The following is a 21,305-nucleotide window of genomic DNA, read 5'->3' on the forward strand; positions in this document are numbered from 1 at the left end:
TAGCAATCATTTCCAGTTTCGATGTAGTGAATACATTTAGCTTGTATTGTGCTTCAATCACATGCTCGCACTCTACTCTATTCATACGTTGATCACTGCATTCAGTTTTTCAACATTTTAAAATTAACTCCTTTGTCTTCCTCTTTTCCTTCGCAAGACATGGTTTTTCGCGTTGCCAACAAAGTGACTCTCGTGGTGCCTTACTTAATGTTGGTCTGAGAATGGTTGATGTTCTTACTTCTTTATCTTCACGGACAGAGGCATGAATTTCTCTTTGTTTTTTATCCGCTTTTGTCGACTTGGGCTGGGAAATCGAATACTTAGTGCTTTGCCTTTCCCCAGCTCTATTTCCCTGATAGTACCTCTGTCGGCAATGAGGAAAACCATTTTTTGTGATGAAAAAGCTCGCTCGTCACCAACCAAAAAAATTCCCACTAATACATTGTGTTGGTTTAATTGAAATTACTTGTAGGAGGAAATGCTTAGATAGTGTTCCATCGAACAGTTTAGAAATCGTATTTAAATAAAATGCATTACATAAAAAAATGATTTTTTAAATAACATGGTAATTCCTATAAATTAATAGTAATTCCCAGTTTTTGCAGGACTGAATTTTATTGCTATTCCCGAAAAAGGAGATTTGCCAATCTGTCCTCGGGTCAACTAGTCTCAATCACTGCTGCAAGTAATTACTGCATAAAATGTAATCGTAAAATTGTGTAATAAATATTGATACAGATAACTAATTTAACCGAAAAATCGCAAAAATTCCCAAAAATAGGCAAGTCTAAGGGGGGAAGAAAAGAACTGTACCATTTCTTACCCAATAAAGGTGACCTAGTAGGACAATCATTTTTTGACTGCATTCGAATTTTGAGAGATAATTCGTTACGTAAATCCGTTGACTCTACACGCTTAGCATAGATCACGCCATTCACCCAATTAAGCCTACGATGTGATATCGTTTCATTGGGCCCCTGTGATCCATTAAAGCTGGCATTTGATGATTGGACGCTTAAAAAAGGCTCATCTTTCAAACTTGAAATAACTTGATTGTCAAACGTATAGAAAAATATTAAGGACACAAAACAACTGACGAGCGATGAAAAAATAAAAACATAAGTAATGGCAAATATTTTGTTCCGGATAAGCCATTGTCCGATTAACCTGGTGGTCATGGCTACACTACGTTTGAATGCTTTCGAAACATAAAGCTTAAAAGCGAGAATTCGTCTTTGGAGGTGGCCTTAGAACCTTAGCTTTGATATACTAAAAATTTTGTTTGCTGAGAGCAAACGTTCCGTTGCAAATTGACTCTTTCAAATTTCGTCAAAAAAAGTAAATAGGTCCTACGTCCAATCACTTTTCAGCAGTTTCACACATAGTTTCCATCTTGAATAGCGAACTTTGACATCTTTTTGGGGTAATACACACCCCTGCTAATTCAGGTACACATTGAAAGGAAACTTACGAAAAAAACAAAGCATGTTTTTGTCTCTATTCCCGCAAACCTTCCATCATTTTCAAGCATTGATGTTAGGTTTATTACCGAAAGTAAACCCGATAAATATTCATGTAGAGAATATTAGTGTGCCATATTAATAAGTGAATTGAAATGTGTAGCCCAGTGTTCCTCTGATTGGTATTGCAGTATGTATATTAGTGCCTCACTTTTTTTATGCCTATTAGGAATTCAATGTAAAGTCGTGAATTACCTTGCTCGTACACGGACAAGAATAGAAATGCTGTTACATTATAGGACAGTTCATCGAGGCAATCATATATTTGATGTATTTTGTTTGACTGGTTGTGATAGAAGATATCGATGGGCTAACGAAACAATTGAAGTCTCCATATCCAAGTTTCTTTGAACAAAATATTGAAGCAATAGACCTAACACCTGATTAGTCGGAAGAAGTAGATGCAAGTTACGAAAAGAAATGCATGATCTAAATTCTCCCCAAAAAGTAAATGCTTCAGAAGCCACAAAACTAGTACATTGCACTTACTTAATCTTCTATATGCGTGAACTCAAAAATAAATTTTATTTTCTTTACAATGACTGTATTATATCTACTTCGTATGTCTGAGGAAAGAAAATTTAACAAGTAGATTTGCTGTCTGTGATAGAAGCAACAAAAGATTTTGTTTAAAAAAATTATTCCTGTTCTGTTCAAAATAATCTCCTCACTGAGTGATGGCAACTGAACTCACGTCAAGAGTAGGGGAGGTAGGCCACAATTGGAACGCTAGGCAATTGAAACAAAAATTATACCACTCGAAGTAGGATAGGGATTTTGTTCAAAATATTTGAGATAATAGAAATTGGGGTTTGATATTTTTAGAAAAATTTTGAAGCTTTAACTGTAAAAGTTTTCGAGTTATCCCAAAAAATTTTTTTTGACAGCTCATTTCTAGTTTTTGTCTAGACAACTTTTTCATTTTAACCCCTTAAACGATAGACGCAATTATAAAAAAAGGTCTTAAATCATTCTTAATTCATGCTTCTATAAACTGATTACATAATTTTTTTCCTAGCTCGTTTTTATATCCTATAAACATTAAAACTCCGTATAGACCCATGCTAAGGAAAATTGGAACACCGTTTTCTAATTGTGATTTCCGTATGCGCGCCCCTCTTACTGTAGTCTGGCAACGGTGTTATATCCCTATGAAACGTTTTAGCTGTAATTCAGGAAACTACCGAAATTCATTCAATAATCTTTAGTTACTACATAAAGTTATAAAATATCTCAAAAAATAAAGATTATAATTGTATGTATTACTGTAAAAATTTCATCGAAATAGGTACCCCAGAAGCTGAGATAACGTGACTTAGTTTCTTTCTAAAAATGGGAGCTTCCTTATGGGAAGACCCACGTTTCAATTGCCAGACGCCCTGTTTCAATTGCCCAGAAGGATTGACAAGTAAAACAACTTGAAGTACCTCCAGTTTTTTCCCATAACATGTGTTCACCTGTGTCGAACCCCCCCCCAAAAAAAAAAAAAAAATTTATTGTTATGTACCTAAGATAATTGGCTACAAATCTATCTATTTTTTTAGCTTTGTTCGACGATTTTTGTATTCGTATCGAACAAAAAATAAGTTTTTTATTCCAACCATCCTCACTCTCCCCTACTCTTTGAAAAGCGTAAAAATATTTACTAAATTAGCAAGAGTAGTGCAGTGTGGGTGATTTCTAACAAATAGGGAAGATACGGAAAAAACAATCCTCAAAATCACTAAAGAGCAACAATCATATAAATGAATCTTATTATTTAGTGAACTAAATACTATAAGCTAAGTGACAGGAATGATTGTTGAGGTAAAAAAAATTATATGCAATTATTAAAGAAGTCATGAGTAACCATACAATGAGTATCAACTACAATTAAAAAAAAACAGGTCATCATATATTTCCTTAAATTATAGGTACATAGAGTCTAACTATTTACACTTATATCGACTGATTTTGCTGTTGGTAATTGTTAATTGTTCGAGAAAGCGCGGAGCGCTTTCAATGAACAATTGTGATTGCATCATAATTGGTGAAAACTATACAACTGTGTTGACCTTCTTTATTTTAGCTACTTCAATGCAGACTTCGCAAATTATTTTTCTTTATTTTAAGAGGGTTGGGGAGGTAGACGGACATGACAGGTGGCGACACCTCAACTCGTTTACCCTCAGATCTTGTTTAGATGACGTTATCCGCATTCTCCATTGCTAGCGCAAATTGTTTTCACGAAAACCTGAGCCTCCCCCATTGGCGCTGCCACGGAAAGGTTGATGAAATCTAAAATAACAAGATGATGCAATTAGTGAAGACTAGGGCGGGTGGGTTAAGCTAGGGAAATGCAGACAGTTGTATGGTCTTCACTAATTATTATGCAATCACAATTGTTCATCGAAATCGAACAATTTACAACTGTATGCAAATTGTCCTGGGACTTAAAAGCACCTAATCGATAACGACTGAGCCTAAGACTCTTTCAGCCAATGAAGGCTCCGGTATTTCCCGCCTATAAAATCTCGTAAAGGTACTCTCTGACGCCCAATTTGAGGCCTTCAAAATCGATTCAACGGGAACGCCGATGGTTGCCGCCTTAGATGCCACCGCCACGTGCGTTGAATGCGCTGAAAAGGTGTTTGTATCCACACCGGCTTCCTCGAGCTATTTCTTTACCCAACGGCCAACCGCTGATCTAGACACACCATTGTAAGGTTTCTTGGTGGTGATTAAGAGGGTAAAATGATTTAAAGAGAGGGATTCCGTCATTCCCAGATATTGGTTTAGGCAATTTACCGGGTCAATCTCGAGCTCGGTTAGTCTTCGGAGCTCAAAAGACTGTAACGGGGCCTTTTTTGTGTTTTCCTTGGTTTGGACAGTGAAGGAAACGGCCCCGGCTAAAAACGTGATCGAAGATTTATCTATAGAGGCTAACTCCGATACCCTTAGCATTGTTGCCAGAGCCAGCAAGGGGACTAACTTGCAAGAGAGGTCAATTAACGTTGTAGATTCTTTATAATGGTTCTTGAGGTGATCCAAAACCAAGGTAACATCCCAGGTAACAGAGTACCTGGGCTTGGCTGGTCTCAAATGAAAAATACCTGCCATTAACTTCTTTCTTAAAGGGTGAGCACCAATTGGGTGGCCATCGATGTTCTCAAAGGTACTTGACAACATCGAACGGTAGATACTTAAGGTGCTGTACGCCTTACCGCTATGAAATTCGTCCGTTAAGAAGGAAAGAGTTGTGCTTATAGAGACTAACAGTGGATGCGAGTCCCTTCTATGGTGCCAATAATACCAAGCGTTCCAGGCGCTCTGATATGCAGCGCGTGTGGCGGGACGCTTGCTGGCCAGCAGTAATGTGACCACTTGCTCCGGAAGATTTTGCTCTGAGAACCGTTCCCTGATAACTTCGAAACGGTCAGTCGGAATAACTGGTTGTTGCACAACTGGTGCGGAACATTGAGGCACGATTTCAATAGGGTTGAATCGCATGGCTTGGCAAGGGCAATCGCAAATGGGTTGGCTGAATCGCGTGAACCACATCGCACACTAACTCCAACCGTAACGGGAACCACGGCTGGCTGGGCCAGAAGGGGCACACTGACACCAACGAGGCTGCCCCTGCTCTCAGCTTGGAAAGGCAATCCTTGACTAGATAAAACGGGGGAAATGCAAATCCCTCTATATATTTCCATTTCGTAGATAGGGCGTTGGATGCCAGAGCTCCCGGCTGAGGAAACCAACTGACAAACAGAGGCAACTGAGCGTTCCATGCCTTTGCGAATAAATCCACCTTGGCCGGCCATATCCTCATTATCGCCCTGAACATTGATGGGACCAACCTCCAATCTCCTGACTCCTGGCCGCTCCTGGATTGTTGATCTGCAATCACATTAAGAGTTCCGGCCACATGAACAGCTTGGATGAAAATATCCCTGTCTTCGCACCAGGAGGCCATCTCTAACGCTAAAGAGCCCAACAAATGTGAATGGGAACCCCCCAGCTTATTGATATAAGAGACCGCGGTCGTATTATCTAACTTAAGAAGAACTGTGCCCTTGAATGGAGCTTTAACAAAGCATTTAAGCGCGTTGAAAGCCGCCAATAGTTCTAAGTAATTTATGTGCTTCGGGGCTTGGTCAGCCGTCCAAGGGCCTTTCGCGCATATAGAGTTTCACACCGCGCCCCATCCCGATAGGGAAAGATAAAGGCTTGCCTTTTGACCCTGTCAAATTAGCCACCCACCATTTGAGATCGCTTACCACCTCGGCCGAGAGAGAGACGTTGCACTGCTGGTTACCGTTTGCCTTCCTTGATTTTGAAATATAAATCCTTTGAATTCTACGATAGTGTGCTTGCGCGAAGGGCACGGCTGGGATAGCCCAGGACAACTTTCCCATAATCGACGCGAGGTCCCTATGCGACACCTTGTCTTTTGAAGAGCCATACTGCAAAGAGAAATGATCGCTTGTCTTTTCTCTAACGGAAGATACAAGATAATGACTTTGAATCCATCAGAAGACTAAGGAATTCTAAAGATTGCGCTGGTGTCAATATCGACTTCTCGACATTCCGATTAAACCCGATTTGTGGAAAGTATCTGAAGTAAGGGCTATTTCCCTCTCTAATCTCGAACAGGAAGAGTTCAAAAGCAAAATGTCGTCCAAATAAATATTCACCCGGATACCTTTTGCTCTAAAAAATGCCACAATCGGTTTGAGAAGCTTTGAAAACGCCCAAGGGGCTGACGCTAGGCCAATAGGTAAACAGGTAAATTGCCAAATTTGCCCCTCCCAGATAAACCGAAGGAAATTCTGATCCTTCGGATGAATGAGAACTGTTAGATACGCATCTTTCAGGTCCATCTTAGCCAACCAGACATTTGGCCGAAGCAAATGTCTGAGGTAATTTACACCTTCCATCTTAAAATGCTGGTGAACTACATATTCATTTAGTTTTTTAAGGTTAATTACCGGACGAAAGCTCCCTGCTTTCTTGGGGAATAGGTGCTGATAAAACCCTTATCCAGCACCACTTTAATTGCCCTCTTTGCCGCCAAGGATGTTACCTCTTTTTGACAGAGCTCAACTTGGTGTTCTCCAAACAATGGGTGTTATGTCTTTGCTTCCGTTTTGCTTTATTGTTTCCGTAATTACTCAAGGAATAGAACGCGGTTAAGTCGTCTTATTCGGTGTAATATCCAGGATCAACTGAGGATGAACACCCCCAAGACCCAGTGACCTTCGTTGGGTCATCAACGTTACCTCTACGATACACTATGACCTAACTCGGTCATTAGCCTGAGGCTAGGGTTACAACACTCCTTCCTTCCTCATGGAGCAATTAGGGTAAGCATGACATGATAATGAATGATCGTTCCAATTATAACTGCGTCAATGGCAACAAAATTTCAACATAAAAAAAAAACACAATTAAGGGGAAGGAACTCCCAACTGCTTGTAATGGAATCTGCCAGATGAGTATCCTTTGTTTGGCCTGCTTGAAGTCCGGATCACCGACGGCTCTGCAACGGAATGACCTGCCGCACCTGAACTAAGTGGCTGCCTTGCTACCGGAATTTCTTCAGCTACGGCTGGATGGGAAGGAAAACTTTCAGTGTTGTCGCCAACTTCATCTTGACCTCGTTCTGGTTGATGATCACTCTCCAGCTGCTTCGGTAGATATTGTGGACTAACCAATAATGGAAGTGGGGGGTGGTAACGCTCCACACTGGTAGATTGGGACGGCTGTTGGTCACTTGGAATCTCGGCTAATGTTGCTTCCGCTCGTGCCATCAGTTGATCTACATGACGCTTTGTCTCGACGCCATCTTCTGGGCGAACCAAGTAGGAAACTGGGGAGAGAACTTTTGTCACAACCCCCTTGACCCATTTTAACAATGGATTATTGTACATTCTTAACCATACTGGTGAGCCGGCTAAAAAATTTCTCGTTTCTTCGGCCGATTGCGGGGGCAATTGTCTGGAAAACTTCTTGTCCACGGCTGGGCGTAGCTTATCCAGTTGAGTGACAATTCTTCGTCCATACAGCAACTCTGCTGGTGAAATGCCTGTGGTGGTATGTGGTGTTGTGCGATAAGTTGAAAGAAACGTCGACAAATTCTCATCGATAGTAGACGACGTCGTCTCTAAAATTTTCAACTTTATCTTCAGCTCCCGTACAAAACGTTCGGCTTCGCCATTAGACGATGGATGATAGGGTGGCGTCAATATATGGCTAACGCCGAGGCCTTGCAAAAAAATTTCTAAGTCGTTGGAAGTAAATTGGGTGCCATTATCGGACACTATCTCGTCTGGTAAGCCATGGCGTGCAAAAATGTTACGCAAAACAGCTATTACTGCAGCTGTCGTCGTCTGACCGATGTTGAGTACGCCTACTTCCGGCCATTTGGAATGAGCATCCACCACGATAAAAAACATTTTGCCGATAAATGGACCGGCGAAATCGATGTGAATGCGGGACCATGGTTTAGCGGGCCAAATCCAGCGATGAACCGGAACAGCAGGAGGGTTCTCTTTAAATTTTGCGCATTTTTCGCACTCCTTAGCTCGCTTTTCAATCTCGGAATCTAATCCGGGCCACCAAACTGTGCTGCGGGCTACGGATTTCATTCTGCATACGCCGCTGTGTCCTTCGTGTAACAAGTCCAACACCGAACTGCGAATGGCTTGAGGTACGATAACTCTGCCGCCCCATAGTAATACTCCATTCGAGACGCCGATCTCATCACGCTTTGCTAAAAACGGTTTCCACGTGTCCGGAACATCTTCAGGCCAACTGCGATGAGCAAATAATAAAACTTCTTTTAAGATGGGGTCACACTGCGTCTTGGATTTAACTAGTTTGGCGTCTAGGTTGATTTTAGCAATCGATGTAGCAGTCAAGATTGCAAATTCGCGACTGCACTCGTCGATGCAAGGACGTCCAATCGGGGCTCGCGATAATGAGTCTGCATTCCCCATTTGGTCTGTAGGTCGAAACACCAGTGTGTAAGAGTAGTTAGCTAATGCCAAAAACCAACGTTGTATGCGTGACACAGCAATTGGGCTGCTCGGTTTGTAGTTGCTTAAGATTCCAAGCAAAGGCTTGTGGTCGGTCACGAGCTCAAAACTTCTGCCAAATAAGTATTGATGGAATTTTGTAACTCCAATAACTAAAGCTAATGCCTCACGCTCTATTTGTGCGTAATGTTGCTCGGTCGAAGAAAGCTTTTTAGAAGAATAGGCAACTGGTTTCTCGCTTCCGTCTGGATAAACGTGATTAAGAGCGGCGCCAACCCCCACCGCTGACGCGTCACAATATACTCGAATTGGTTTCTTTGGATCATAGTGAACGAGAGCTGGTTTACTACATAGCATCGTCTTGATTTTCTGGAAACTTGTTTCTTCTGCTTCCGTCCACTGGAATTTGGACTCTTTCTTTAAAAGGTCGTAGAGTGGGGCAGCTATAGTCGCCAATCGAGGAACAAATTTGCCATAAAAATTTACAAGACCCAGGAATGTTCGTACTTGCTGGGCATCTTCTGGACGGGCAACCTCTTTCACAGCTTCTACCTTGGCCGCTGTAGGATTTATGCCATCCCCATCCAGAATAAAGCCAAGAAAGGTTAGACTTTTCTTCTTGATGAGGCACTTCGTTTGCTCCAACACGACACAAGCGTCGTTCAGTCGTTTGAAAACTTCTTCTAAACGACTGTCGTGCTCCTCGTCGTCTTTTCCTGACACGAGAATGTCGTCTAAAAAGACATAGACTCCTTCAATACCTTGCAGCAATGTATCCATGAATAGCTGGAAAATCGCGGGGCCAGAAGCGACTCCATATGGAAATACTAAGGGTCTGAATAGCCCTTTATGTGTGTTTATTGTTACTAAATCACGGCTTTCTACGGCCAGCCGGAGCTGCTGGTAAGCTTTGGATAGATCCAATTTTGTGAAAACTTTACCTCCGCTTAATTTTGCAAATAAATCTTGCGGAGTGGGGAGGGGATAGATGTCTACCTTCAGCTGCGGGTTCAAAGTGGGTTTGTAGTCGCCGCAAATGCGCACGTCGCCCGATGGTTTTGGGACTACTACTATCGGTGATGCCCATTGGCTGAAATTGACCTTTTCAATAACACCTTCACGCTCCATTCTCAACAATTCTGCTTCTATTTGCGGCATAATCGCATACGGCACTGGTCTTGCCTTGAAGAATTTCGGTACAGCACCTGGTTTGAGCTCCAACACTGCTTCAAATCCCTTAATGGTCCCATTGCCCTTCTTAAAAACATTTGGAAAACGTTCGATCCAAGAAATCGATGGCTGCTCGAGTAGTTGATGGTTGATAGATAGGATTGTTGGGCAAATTTTTCGAATCCAATTTCGACCACAAAGAGATGGTCCTTCTTCTTTTACCACGACGATCGGCAGCTTCATCTTTTCACCCCGAACACTAACAATCGGGCGCCACGTACCAAGAATGGTTAAAGACGATCGGAAAGCCCGCAACTTGAACTCGACTGCTTCCAAACTAGGTTTGCCACAGTGAATCCAAGTTGATTTTGAAACAACGGACACTGCTGCGCCGTTGTCTACCTCCATATCCACAGGCACACCGTCAAGTAGCACTTTGAGTTGAACCGGAGGCTCTGCTTCGGCTTCCTCAACAAGCATGGTGTGAATTGGAAATATTGGTCGGTCGTCATCCTCTTCATCTGAGGAATCTACCTCAACTTGATGTTGCCGAAATTTAGTACTCTTCTTCAAGGCCGACTTATTGGGCTTTTTCCTGTCATCTTGCCGCTCTGCTTCGTCTTTTTGATTGCCTAGCTTAGTTCGACATTTAGACTGAATATGTCCGGTTCGATGACAACGGTGGCACTCAGCTGTTAGGAAAGGGCAATCCGACGCTTTATGTTTTGTGCCTCCACATCGTCTACACTCCCAGCCGCCCGATGCTTCTGATCGTTGCTGCTGTAATCGGTTTACTCCCGGAGTAACGCTTGAATCAGGAAGACGTAGCTCCGACACATCTTTTCTAACGCTTTCATCTGCCACGGCAGTTGTTAATGCTGTTGCCGACGTTAATCTATCCGTGGAGATAAGCTTTTGTTTTGTGCTTTCATTTTGTAAGCCGCAAACAAAACGATCGCGAAGGGCATCGTCTAGGAATGGCCCGAATTCGCACGTACGAGAAAGATGACGGAGAGCTGCCATAAACTGGCTAGCGGATTCGTCTGATTTTTGTACGCGATTATTAAAACGAAATCTTTCAGCAATTACCAGAGGTTTTGGACTGAGATATTCACGTAGCTTGGTGCGGAGCTCGTCGAAGGTTTTTGTTGATGGTAGATCCGGAGAAAGAAGATCGCGCAAAAGTGTGTAAGTGTCATCGCCGATAACTGTAATGAACACTGCTTTCTTGTCCTCCTCTTCTGTGATTTTGTTTGCCGAAAAATACTGGTCCATTCGCTCTTCGTACACTGACCACGACACCTTGCTAGAGTCGAACTCACTGATACGGCCAAAAGTAGGTCCAGATCGATTTCCCCTCAAAATGTCACGAATTTGTTCTAATAATGCGTCCCCCATGGTTCTTAATTACTCGTCGCCACTGTTATGTCTTTGCTTCCGTTTTGCTTTATTGTTTCCGTAATTACTCAAGGAATAGAACGCGGTTAAGTCGTCTTATTCGGTGTAATATCCAGGATCAACTGAGGATGAACACCCCCAAGACCCAGTGACCTTCGTTGGGTCATCAACGTTACCTCTACGATACACTATGACCTAACTCGGTCATTAGCCTGAGGCTAGGGTTACAACAATGGGTTAGGCGGAGGACAACACTGAATTGGCCTTGCTGCTAGGTCCAGCCTCAGGCCTTCAAAAACCACATGTAACCCCCAAAGGTCGTTAGAAAACCGAGACCGGGCATTGGCAATTCTTTCAATCGACCACCGATAGTTGTCAAATGCACAGATGTAGGTGAAATAAAATTAGAGACGGACTTGCCACGGCCACTAGGGCCCGCCACCGGCGTAAAGTTTGAGCTGGAACGCTGCCTGGCTGATCCACTGTACGGCTGGTGTGAGGGCCTATCACTACCACTGTATCCACCTCGATAACTTTTGCCCTTGGAAGACGTACGTTGCATCTGCTCACTGGCTTGACCAACAGCGTTCAGTGCGGCTTCGTCCTTTGCCGTTTGGACCATCTCTTGGATCAGCTTTTTCCCATAGAGCCATTGGGATTCCGGCTCTGAAAAGTTGCGCTCGTTAGCCAACAGAGATATAAACGAAGGATACGTTTGGGATAAGATGTTTAACCGACGCCTGCGCGTCACATCGTTAAAGGAGGAGGCCAATAACTGCATGGAATCTTCCACTGCTTCTTGGATCTTGGGGTCAGCCCATTTCATGTCCCACAAATAAAGCAAGGGCCGAGCTATGTCGAGGATCTTATACTGCATCGACCGAAGCTCTTTCTCGCGTGGGTCAGAGACACTCTTTGCTGATGGCGATTTCCTGATGATCTTTAGCAGCTTCAGTATACCCTCATCCAGATCTGGGCACTGCAGGGAAAACGATCTCTTTTCGAAGGACGGCGCGTACTTGCCTTTTAGATCTTTAGCGTCAGCTGCTTCCACTCCTTTCACCATCCACTTCCTCAAGTTTTACGTTTTGCGTTCCGAAAGCGTGAACTTTTCCACCAACTTACTTCTGTCAGACTCGGCTAGCTTCAATCTCTTATGCCTGTCTTCTTCACACTCCGACGCCTTGCGTTTGGACGAACCATGCGGATCCGTTTTAATCAAAGGGTCGCCCGGAATATCAATCTCGTACTGAAAATTATCACCCATCTCACTTTCTGACTGAAAGAGACTATCCTCGATATCCTGCGAGCTAGCCTTAGCCCGATGATTGCGGATACAGCTGCGGCCACTTCGTGACGCAGACGAGACACTTTCACTATCACTTCCACTTTCTCCAGACATGACTGCACTTGACAAAAGCTAAATAATGAGGGTAAACGGGTTGAGGTGTTGCCACCTGGCGTGTGTGTCTACCTCCCCAACCCTCTCAAAATTTAAAAAAAAATAATAATAAAATTTTTTTTAAAGTATGCATTGAAGTAGCTAAAATAAAGAAGGTCAACACAGTTGTATGTTAGAACAATTTGCATGCAATTGCACTGAACTGCCCCTCGGGACTCGGGAGTCTCTGGTTCGAGAATCGTCATAGCGTATCTTTTTCAAATTTTTTTTTTCGTCCGTTTTTATCCCACCATTTATGGCAAAAAAACGTGCCGTCAGTTTTCTCCGGTTTAATCACACGTCCCTTGCCCGCCACTGCTAGACTGTTTTTGGGTAAATAAAATTAACAATGCGGTGTTCAAGAGCATGCCCAAGTATTCCAAAATCCTTTGGTGCTGTTAAAATGATTTTTTGAAATTTATTATAAATCCCAGGACTAGGAAAAGCGAATGCAGAACACAGACATCGTTCCATAGCCCCTATTTGGTCCCAATACCAACAGAATGTCGTCTAAGGATACCACAGGTTAATGTCCCATTTCCCGCAAAATATCGATTACGGGTGCAAACTTTTCGTGAAGAAACAAGAAGCTGAGAAAAGGCTGAAAGGAAAAACCTTGTATTCAGACTGTATGTCGTTGCATGTAAACCTTAGAAAGCGATAAAAATCAGGGCCTAAGGGGATTGACAAGTAAGCATCCTGGGATATTTTTCAAAAGACTTTTCCCAGTGCTACTTTTGTTTTTTTCAAAAATTCTTATAATATTAATTGTTCAATAGCTAGATACATAGAGTATCTTAAAAATATTAAGGGCATCAATTTTTACGTAACGGTGACGTCTAGCGGCTGAAATATCGCAATTTCAATTTATTTAGGCTTCTTTATGGGAAAATCCATGTCGCAATTTCCCCGATATTTTATTTCAATTGCCATCTTGGCAATGGAAAAACTTGAAGAGACCTTAGCTCTTTACAGTTGAAGTTCACTTAAATTTAGACAATTTTACTTTTAAAAATATCATTCAGTATCTAAGCTAAAACCCTTTATAATTTTTAGAATACATTTGATAGTTATATTTTAAGAGGAACGAAAATTCCGAAAGTGTATTAAAGCACCCCTTCCTGTTCCACGTAATCAGTGAAACAGAAAATAGGTAATTTTTCCTATCCTTTTTTGTTGCACTAGTTTGCAGCTTATTTCATAAAGTTTAATCGTGCGTTATTCGGATTTTTGGTAGACAAATCCTAAACAAAATCAACACTTCTGAACATTGTAAGAGTGGTCTGGAGTAAGATGTTGGGAAAAATATCCATTTTAGGCACAATGTCCTGAATTGAGTAAATACTTTTCACAAGGTAGGGTGAATGTTCCTTTAAGAGTATCAGGCAATATTTCGTGGAATAAGCATATTTTTAAAGAAAAGTAACTTGAATCACTGATATATGTGGAAAGTTACCTATTTTAGGTATCGGTATGGAATAGTACTATGTCATTAAACATTGCATTTGTCTTATTGAAATTGCATTATGCCTAAAATTGACAGTAATTTTGTACGTGATTAAGCAAAGTTTAAGAAGCTTGTTGGATATCCACAAGAATGTGGGTAAATAGAGGAGTTAACTTTACATAGATTGTTTTATAACTAAGCGTTGTGAGCCCGTCGCTCATCAAACGATATCTCCATCCGTCAAGTAACAAATCCCGTTCTGGATTTGATTTTTCTTTACGATGGTCAATCATCCTGTAACGTACAATGTTTTTGAAAGAAGGTAGATCGTCGGTTATCCGCGTTACTGTTAGATTATGGTGGAGAGAACGTCTGTACAAATCATCGTCCTCGCTCCCCCATCCCCAAAAGGAATTCGAGAAGCCGTTAATGAGCTGAAAATCGGTGACGGTAAATGCACTTACGCCTCCTAAATGCTCCTTGGGTGTTGGCCTATCAACATTTAAAAACATTTGATAACTGTTGCAGTTGTTGGCATTTTCGTTTACATTTTTAAATTCTGCTTGGCGCGCATGTCATTAAAACAACACACAGAAGCGACTAAACACTTGATTATTCATGTTTAAAAAAAAAACCGCGTACTAGCTTAATTCAGCTTTAGTCTGTTTTTACCTCAAAAAGCCGCCATGTGTATTTGAGGGTTTGGAATACATATAGGCAAACACAAACCAATACCACAAACCCATCACATGAACTATTATACTTAAAAACCTAGGTAACTCAAAACAATTTTAGCATGGTTAAAATAACCGTTATATAATTTAAAATATGTTTTGTGTTGTTTTCCTTTGACGACATCCTTAGTTAAGTATGGAGCCACTGCTGAGCAATAATATTGGGACAACCAATTAGTAAGAAAATGTTTCCAAAAAAATATCATTCGAGAATTTGGGATTGATATCTGGCTTGCAATATGACCTAATTAGGCAACCAATGTTCGGAGTTTATAGCAACCCAAACTTCTTTTGATATTGCATAAAAAACAGGATACCTGAAAGAAAGCTAACTTTCATAAACATGAAAAACTACGCATTAAAAATTTTACGGAATTTTGGTTTGAAACCCTTATAAATTTAAAAAACATCCTAGCCTTAAAAAAAAGGAAAAAGTTATAGTATAGTTATAGTATAGTTATAGCCTAGTAATATATTTTGAATTTCTGGAAACCTTGTATTACAAAAGCGTAATTTATATTTGAAAACATATATACAACTTTCCCCATGCCGGGAGTATGGATTGGCATTATGTATTTCTTCTAAGAAAATCCATGAATTGACAGGGCTAGAACAAAACCTAATAAAAAAATTATTTGAAATTTTTTATTGCTTCTGAGCTCAATGGTAAATGTAATAAAACAATAAAACTACAAGAAATTATAGTCGAATGTAAGTTAACAGGAACAATCAATAGACGTGTGGTGGATACTGGCTTGCGCATTTTCGCAATCATGCCTATCCCACCTGTTTATTTTTAAACTAGGGCCATAGGGTAAACTTTAATTTTAATTATTTAATACAGAAAATTTCCATATTTTGGCTTCACTGTTTAATTTTGTTCACTTTAAAGATTGAAATATTTCTAATTTTTTAGAAAAATGTCAAAATCCCTCTTTATTTCAATTGTCTTAGAACATTAGGGAAATGTTTAGGGGAGGTAGGGCGTGGTTGGAACAAAAAATTCATTTTTGTTCCCTACGATTACAAAAATCGCCAAACTAGACTAAAAAATATATAGATTTGTAGCCAGTTATCTCAGCTAGATAACAGTATTTTTTGGGTGGATCCGGCAAAGATGAACATTTGCTATGTGTAAAAAACTGGAGGTACCTCAAGATGTTTTAATTGCCAATTCTGCTCGGCAATTGAAACAGAGCGTCTGGGCAATTGAAACGTGGTTTTCCCATAAGAGAGCTCCCGGTCTTATGAAAAAACTAAAATGACGATATCTCAGAATCTGGGATACGTATTTTGATGAATTTTTTACAGTAATACAAAGAATTTTAATCTTTATTTTTTAAGATATTTTATAACTTTCTGTAGTAACTAAATATTATTTAAAGAATTTTGGTAGTTTTCTGAATTAGGTTCAGAACACCCGTTAGTAATCCAAAGAACGGTTAATAGCCTGGAGATCAAATTTTTATAATCGAATATGGCATGTCCAGCCTTATATCATAATTGTTGTTAATGTCGGTAATTTAATTTTTAAAATTTAATTTCTTTAATTAACGTTGTAAATAAAAACACAAACATTGTGGCAGACGATAAGTTTCAGCCACCCAGCAGACGATATGTGTTGATGTGCATTGTTTACTTTTAAGTAACTGGAATAGGAAAACAAGGTATCTAAATTTTTTTCAAAACAACTGGAGGAACTTTAACAGTAAACTCTTTGACATTGTTTTCGTCACCACATAAAATACACAACAACATTCAAAAACAAACTGAAAAAAGAGCTCTGCTAATACGCTGCGTGAGGCCATAACACCGTTGCCAGACTACAGTAAGGAAGACGCGCATACGGAAGGGTCGCAATTGGAATAGGGCTCGGCCCCGCGACGATCGGGCACGATTTTGGCCGACCCGCGCGGTTTTTTTTTTTAAAAAGGACAAACCGGTGCGATTCGGTTTGCCAGTTTTTCCAAACCGATTGAACCGCGGTTTGACAGTTTGTACCGTGGATTTCCAGTTTGCATAGGACAATACATCAGTAACAGAGTTTGTCGCTAGATAGAGGAAAGATCGACCAATTTTCGACCGCGATGCCTACAAGTCTGATCGGAAATTTGATTTATAACAAGTTGCTGACCGCCATTACGCTCACAACAATTAGTGATAATTACTTGATTTAGAATTTTAGCAAAATTTCAAAAAAAATTTTAATGGCGGTTCAAACCGGTTTGGCCCAGTTGCAAACCGAAAACCAAACCGCAGTCAAAAATGGCTAAACCGAACCGACGGTTTGGCGATTTTTAAATGAAAAACCGCGGTTTGCCCCGATCAAAGACGATCGGGGCCGAGCCCTAATTGGAACAAGGTGTTCCAATTGTCCCTAGCATGGGTCTTCACGGAGTTTTAAAGTTTATAGGGGATAAAATTTAGCTAGGAAAAAATTAATGTTATCAGCTTATAGCTTAATGAACGATGAATGATTCAAGACCTTTTTTTTATGATTTCCTCCATCGTTTTAGCTGTGAAAACGAAAAAATTGTCTGGGCAAAACTACAAATGGACAGTCACAAAACAACTTTCTGGGATAACTCGAAAACTTTTAAAGTCTAAAGCCTTCAATTTTTTCTAAAAATGCACAACCAAAATTCCCGTTAGGTCAAATTTTTTAAACTAAATCTATTACATACTTCAAGTGGTAGAATTTTTGTTTCAATTGCCTAGCGTTCCAATTGTGCCCTACCTCCCCTATCTTAGAAAGTTTCAGCTGGCATCTGACAACTACCTATTTACACCGATAAATAGTGATGTATTTTATTTCAGAAATTATTAGTTTACTAAATTCGGCCCACTAACTATTTAAAAATGATTTTCTACACAAAAAATTGACTGAAAAAGGTAATATATGCGTTTATATTATGCATAAAGACACAAACTAAATTTTTAAAAAATCTTTCATTAATTTTCTGATACAATTGGGGTAATGAGGAGTTTGAAATTTTAAAATCGAATATGAAGCCAAACTGTAACCACTTTCTAAGTTTCAAGGTTAAAAACAAGGTTTTTATCTACGGCTCAAACGCAAAGACAAACTCCAAATAGGATAGGCATGATTACAAGAATAGGTAACTCAGCATCTGCCATAGGTCTACACGTAAAAATGCTCTAGTATTAGATCGGTAGCACTGGAGACATTTTAGGCATTCTATATAAAAAGCACTTTGGATACATAAGATGTCAAGGTTTTAGTTATATTATTAAACCATTTTTCGCAATTATAAATCTATATGACATTTAACGAAATTTATTATGATGACAGGTACAATTTATCGCCTACAGACAATTTGTCCCTGTTACAATTCAACTTGCTATAAAATTAAAGTGTTTTAGAAATGTATCTTTTCAATTAATTAAAATTATGCGTTAAAATAACTAATTATACTGCTAAAAAGTGGAAAAATACTGAATATAAATTATATTTTTTGAAACGTTCGTAGGTCCCTAGTTTCAAAATAAAATTAAAAAGTAGGCAATACGATTTTAAGCCGCAAAATTGATTTTACTTTTCATTTACACCACTTGGACTTTAGGACCAATTTTTCTTTTAAAAGATGCGTTAGTTTAATATTTATATTTTCTTATTTTTGCGGCACTCTAATTCTATCGAATGTCTAACTTTACTATCAAAAACGAGATTTGCCACCATGCCCTAACCAGCTAAGTCCACCACGATTTTAACAGAATTCTCATTAAAACTGAATTACTAGTTTTATTTTTAAATCGCAATACCTGTAATCATAAATGTCTATTGAGTATGCCATTTGCCGGGGTTTTCCGTTTTTTGGACACGTATAAGGGTTACGGTCATCTTCAGGTAGAAGATCGACATCGTGAAAAATGAAGCATTGAAAAGATCCTTGTTTCATAGCTTCTTTAAATCCAATATTCAAAAGCATTCCGCGATTAAATGGTGAACCATCTATTATTTTTGTAATCAAATGTTATCGTTATTGTAGCATTAAATCGAAATTGTTGATTTACTGGATTGTTCAACTAAGAAGACGACGTATTGAAGTTGCTGTCGCTGAAGAAATGGATGCATGTGTCGCAAAAATATTTTTAGATGGAATCCTCTGTATCGGTAGGGTACGATAACGGCTACGTTGTTTCGTGAATGACAATTTCTTGGTTTATATTTTCCGCCTGGTTTTAATCCAGCGATTGACATCCTCGATGTAAAAGTACTTTCCTTTTCCTTGCGACTATCCGATGCAACCAATGATACATCAGTCCAGCCAACTATTTAAAATATTGGTTATTTTTCCAGCAAAATAAGTAGTATGGCAAATCGAAAGCTGAATGGGGATGATCTTTTACTTTTTGTCTTTTATGTAACTTAATAATCCTAATGACTACAATGAGTCACTGATTTTCGCTCTAGATCACATTTTAATTTGCCTTTTCAGATAACCTATCTAATGTTCAACCATTAGGAGAAGGTGTAGTCAATTGAAACGCTGGAACAGAAAAATAAAAATCTTTCTTGACGCGAGGTGGAGGTGAGAGGAATGGTATTAAAGTATTTCGAAAAATAGGTATAAGTAGTTATAAGGATAAGGAGGTATAAGGAGTTTTTGAAACTCTTTAGTTTAAAGACAAAAAGTTGCTGAGGTACAGGAAACAAAAAGCCATGTCGCTAAGCTGTTTTGCCACAATTGACCGTTGCATTTCAATCCTGAAAAACATAAAGAAGCTATCAAAACAAGTACGACATGATTCAGCTTCATTTCTCAACAATGCCTGACGTAGTTTTTTTCTCGAATAAAAATAAATAAAATACAATTAACCTAACGTAGTAGATTAACGTCTAGAGCAGCCCTCAAAATGTGTAAAACGTCCAAACCAAAACACAACAAAAAAAAGTCGTTATTTACTAAACACGGCAAGGAAAAATCGGTTCGATAACCGAGCCGGTTCCATAGCTAAGGGTTTCTAGAAGTGGACCGGCACTGTATCTAATATAATGACCAATCGTTGATGGGGCATCCTCTTTGTGGTAGAACCCTATTGTTGGTAAAATAATGCAGGAATGGTTGAGGTATTAAATTCTAATATGAGAACCCCTTCCCCCTATTCTGGGTAGTTGCATAGAGATCAGCACTACCCCTGTGCTATTCGCTTTTACATTCCCATACTGTCAAAATCTGTGTGATGAAAGAATCGACGATAGGTGGCTCTGAGATCGACTGCTCGGTTATAGAACCATTCAGTTATAGAACCGCGCACAGGCCGGTTCTATAACTGGACCGGCATTGTACGGCACTTGCATTTGAATAGCCTAGCAAGTTCTGTTTTAACTATATTTTAGATCCTTCTATTTTTTTATCTATCATTTCCCAAAATTATTAAGCTAAAACCTGAAATAATAGGATGGCCTTTTGTAAGCAGGAAAAATGAGATGGTCTGTTAGGCAGGTGGCAGTACATGAACGAACTGCAACACAGTCATTAGTCATAAATATGGCTGCCATAGAAGCGAGATTTTTTTCTCTTTTTTCTGTGCCTCGTGACTACCTAAAACAAGAGTAATCTGAAGTTTTGTAAAATTGTTGTTCGTGAAAACCTCCTGATACATCCTTAATATTTGTTAAAATGGGAGTTCACAGATGGATATCCAATTGCCAAAGTAATTTGTACTTTATCTTTATCCGGACTTTGCTAGTGCCTCTGTATTCTAGCTCACTTTCTATGCAATTATGCTAAACGAGGTAAGGGTTTTGTAATAATTGTCATAGAAAGTTGAATATTTATGGAACGTATGGTATAAAAAGACGTCGAACTTGTGAAATTTAACATAAATGTTTGGAAAAACCTAGACAATTAAATGCTTTTTTATTAATAAACGGATGACACCCTTAAAATTTCATACTGTTCTCTTAAAGTTGGAAGGAAAATAAGCATGAATGAATTCCTCTTACCTAACAGAGGCGAAGAAAAAGGACACAGTTTTTCAGCTTTTTCGTTGGAAATAACAATGGTTCCATCGAAAGTGGGGATCGAGGCGATTATTTCGTTAATTATATCCTCTCCAATATGAGCTTTGGAAGATATCCTTCCATTAAAAGATTTCACTGGTCTTGAGTACAGGTGGTTACGTTGGTGATGTGCTGTTTGGTTTGCATTCTCCCACCTCGAATTAATTCTGTGTAGCGAGATGTAGGTCAAATCCAAGAAGTGGGTCATTATTACGCTTAAAAGTGAAACGCAGAACATTGTTGGGATAAGTACACGCATGAGGACCCTCCAAACCATCAAACTGGATCGTTTGGTTGCCATGTCTCTACTGGCTACGTTAAACTTGGGGTTGTAAGTTGCAACAGATATTTTCCTTTACAAGTAAGGAATCGACGAGGGTGGACCCATTGAAACACCAAAATGGTTTGTGTATCTCTTAAGTAAACAAATAAAAAACTATGTCACAAAACACAAGGCGCGTTTTGGTGCCAACTTTTAGTTCACTTTTCCGTGAATTTGTATCTCTGTGTCAGCTGTCCGATAGATGGTTGAACTAGTAACCGTTTTG

The 21,305-nt window shown here is 39.7% G+C and overlaps 2 protein-coding genes across 2 annotated transcripts; both read right to left on the minus strand.

Moving 5' to 3' along the window:
• Nucleotides 1-6,949: 6,949 nt before the first annotated feature.
• Nucleotides 6,950-11,107, minus strand: LOC130703050 (uncharacterized protein K02A2.6-like). Its single transcript, XM_057524671.1, has one exon. The coding sequence runs from the start codon at nt 11,105-11,107 to the stop codon at nt 6,950-6,952; it is 4,158 nt and encodes a 1,385-aa protein (XP_057380654.1).
• A 2,858-nt stretch (nt 11,108-13,965) lies between these two features.
• LOC130703021 (beta-1,4-galactosyltransferase 4-like) lies at nt 13,966-21,038 on the minus strand. Its single transcript, XM_057524646.2, has 4 exons — nt 20,701-21,038; nt 18,765-19,022; nt 18,513-18,702; nt 13,966-14,487 (listed from the first exon to the last, which is right to left on the minus strand). Exons 1-4 carry the CDS (start codon nt 21,032-21,034, stop codon nt 14,118-14,120), a joined length of 1,152 nt encoding a protein of 383 aa, XP_057380629.1. The 5' UTR covers nt 21,035-21,038; the 3' UTR covers nt 13,966-14,117.
• Nucleotides 21,039-21,305: the final 267 nt, after the last annotated feature.

The sequence above is a fragment of the Daphnia carinata genome, chromosome 5, assembly GCF_022539665.2.
Source record: "Daphnia carinata strain CSIRO-1 chromosome 5, CSIRO_AGI_Dcar_HiC_V3, whole genome shotgun sequence".
Lineage (NCBI taxonomy): Eukaryota > Metazoa > Arthropoda > Branchiopoda > Diplostraca > Daphniidae > Daphnia > Daphnia carinata.

Bases quoted from the DNA above. Each gene is read 5' to 3' on its own strand.
- LOC130703050 (XM_057524671.1), bottom strand. From the start codon at position 11,107: ATGGGGGACGCATTATTAGAACAAATTCGTGACATTTTGAGGGGAAAT.
- LOC130703021 (XM_057524646.2), bottom strand. From the start codon at position 21,034: ATGGTTTGGAGGGTCCTCATGCGTGTACTTATCCCAACAATGTTCTGC. The intron at 18,703-18,764 runs GTAAATCAACAA...CAAAAATAATAG, and splicing joins CTTCTTAGTTGAACAATCCA to ATGGTTCACCATTTAATCGC. The intron at 14,488-18,512 runs GTATTGCGATTT...AAATGTTGATAG, and splicing joins ATAGACATTTATGATTACAG to GCCAACACCCAAGGAGCATT.